Source organism: Austrofundulus limnaeus, unplaced genomic scaffold (assembly GCF_001266775.1).
Source record: "Austrofundulus limnaeus strain Quisiro unplaced genomic scaffold, Austrofundulus_limnaeus-1.0 Scaffold207, whole genome shotgun sequence".
Taxonomy (NCBI): domain Eukaryota; kingdom Metazoa; phylum Chordata; class Actinopteri; order Cyprinodontiformes; family Rivulidae; genus Austrofundulus; species Austrofundulus limnaeus.
The window spans coordinates 884,635-885,939 of NW_013952609.1; the positions used below are offsets into that span (position 1 = coordinate 884,635).

A 1,305-nucleotide genomic window follows, 5' to 3' on the forward strand; every position below is an offset into this window, starting at 1 on the left:
GATGAAATGTATATTAGGATCATTCAAGGAAAAAATATTAGTTTTTGTTTCTCACTAAATATTAGAGTCAAAACATTGAGAATGAAGTCAAACTAGTGTTTCAAAACGTAATGAAATCCTTTTTGGCTCCTGAACCCAGTTGTTTCTCAGTAAAACTGAGTTGTATTTTCTAACACAAACTAAAAGTTTAATCAGTTGTAAACSTTTATCCAGTGATTATTTTTCTGCAGGTTTTAATAACATTTGCCCAGCGGTTCAGGATGCACTTTGGTAACAGACACTCAAAAACATTACACCGTCAGTTTACAGCAGGAGATAATGATAAGAGGACAGCTCTGAAACTTAATCTCAATCTGAAATAGTTCTAAGGGTCAGGAGATAATCTGGTTAGTCACATGAAAAGACTGTGTTCTGGTGTCTCTCAATATCACTTTATTTCTACTATTTAGACTTTTTTTTACCTAAACATTTCAGCTTTAACTTTGAAACAAACTAAAATTTCTTCTTTATTTTCTAAGTGATCCAAATCATAATTTAATAATTTTCTCACAGCTTCTTTTTTGTTTGATACTTTCTGGAAGTATATATAAGTATTGCTGATTTCTCTCTTTTTATTTTCCCCTCCTCCAATGTCAAAACTCAGAAATGAATTTTTTGTCAATATTGTAAAATGTTTAATAATTAATAAAGTTATATAACTCTAGGTTCAGATATTATGCAAACGAGCATCATATTTGTGTGGCCTAATTTTAAAGATTTCTGAGTGCATGAATTTTTAATATACAGGTAATTGGGTTCAGTGGTTTCCCTGGTTGTTTACAAGTAAACAAGAGAATGTAAACAATGCTGTAAGTTGTTGACAAAGTGTTTTAAAGTCGGAGGTAGAGGCTGCACCCACCTGCTGAACGTACTGAGGCACTTCTTCTACTTCCTGGAAGGACGACTCGTTCGGTGTGAGCATGAAGAACAAGGCCCGGAGACCCCTGGACGCCGAGCCGAACCCCGCTGCAGCTTCGGCCATGTTCGGTGTGTGTCGCAGCTGACGCCTTGTTTACCTGCGCAGGTGTCGGTGGGAGCTGACGGGACAGGGGGGGCAAAGCTGGGTGGACCTAAAGCAGCAGCAGCTGCAGCTCTTATCACCATTTGAGAAGACTCCTGTGAGTGTTTTTGATTTTCTTTCTTTCTTTTTTTTTTTTTTTACTGGAAAAGTAGGTCAAGTTGCGTCACAGAGCGCGTGCCGCAAGTTGAGACGAGCAGAAAACTAAAACCGAGACGGTCCAAATCATCCTCGGGGGGTTCTGTGAC

The 1,305-nt window shown here is 38.3% G+C and overlaps 1 protein-coding gene and 1 long non-coding RNA gene across 2 annotated transcripts in view; one reads left to right on the top strand and one right to left on the bottom strand.

Moving 5' to 3' along the window:
* agmo (alkylglycerol monooxygenase) overlaps positions 1 to 1,046 on the bottom strand; it is a 63,511-nt gene extending 62,465 nt beyond the window's left edge. Inside the window, exon 1 of the mRNA XM_014019015.1 lies at positions 899 to 1,046. Coding sequence (XP_013874469.1) covers positions 899 to 1,021 — 123 coding nt within the window. The 5' untranslated portion in view covers positions 1,022 to 1,046. The remainder of the gene's footprint in view (positions 1 to 898) is intronic.
* A 35-nt stretch (positions 1,047 to 1,081) lies between these two features.
* LOC106524963 (uncharacterized) overlaps positions 1,082 to 1,305 on the top strand; it is a 15,597-nt gene continuing 15,373 nt past the window's right edge. The window contains exon 1 of the long non-coding RNA XR_001311049.1: positions 1,082 to 1,157. This is a non-coding gene — a long non-coding RNA (uncharacterized LOC106524963). The remainder of the gene's footprint in view (positions 1,158 to 1,305) is intronic.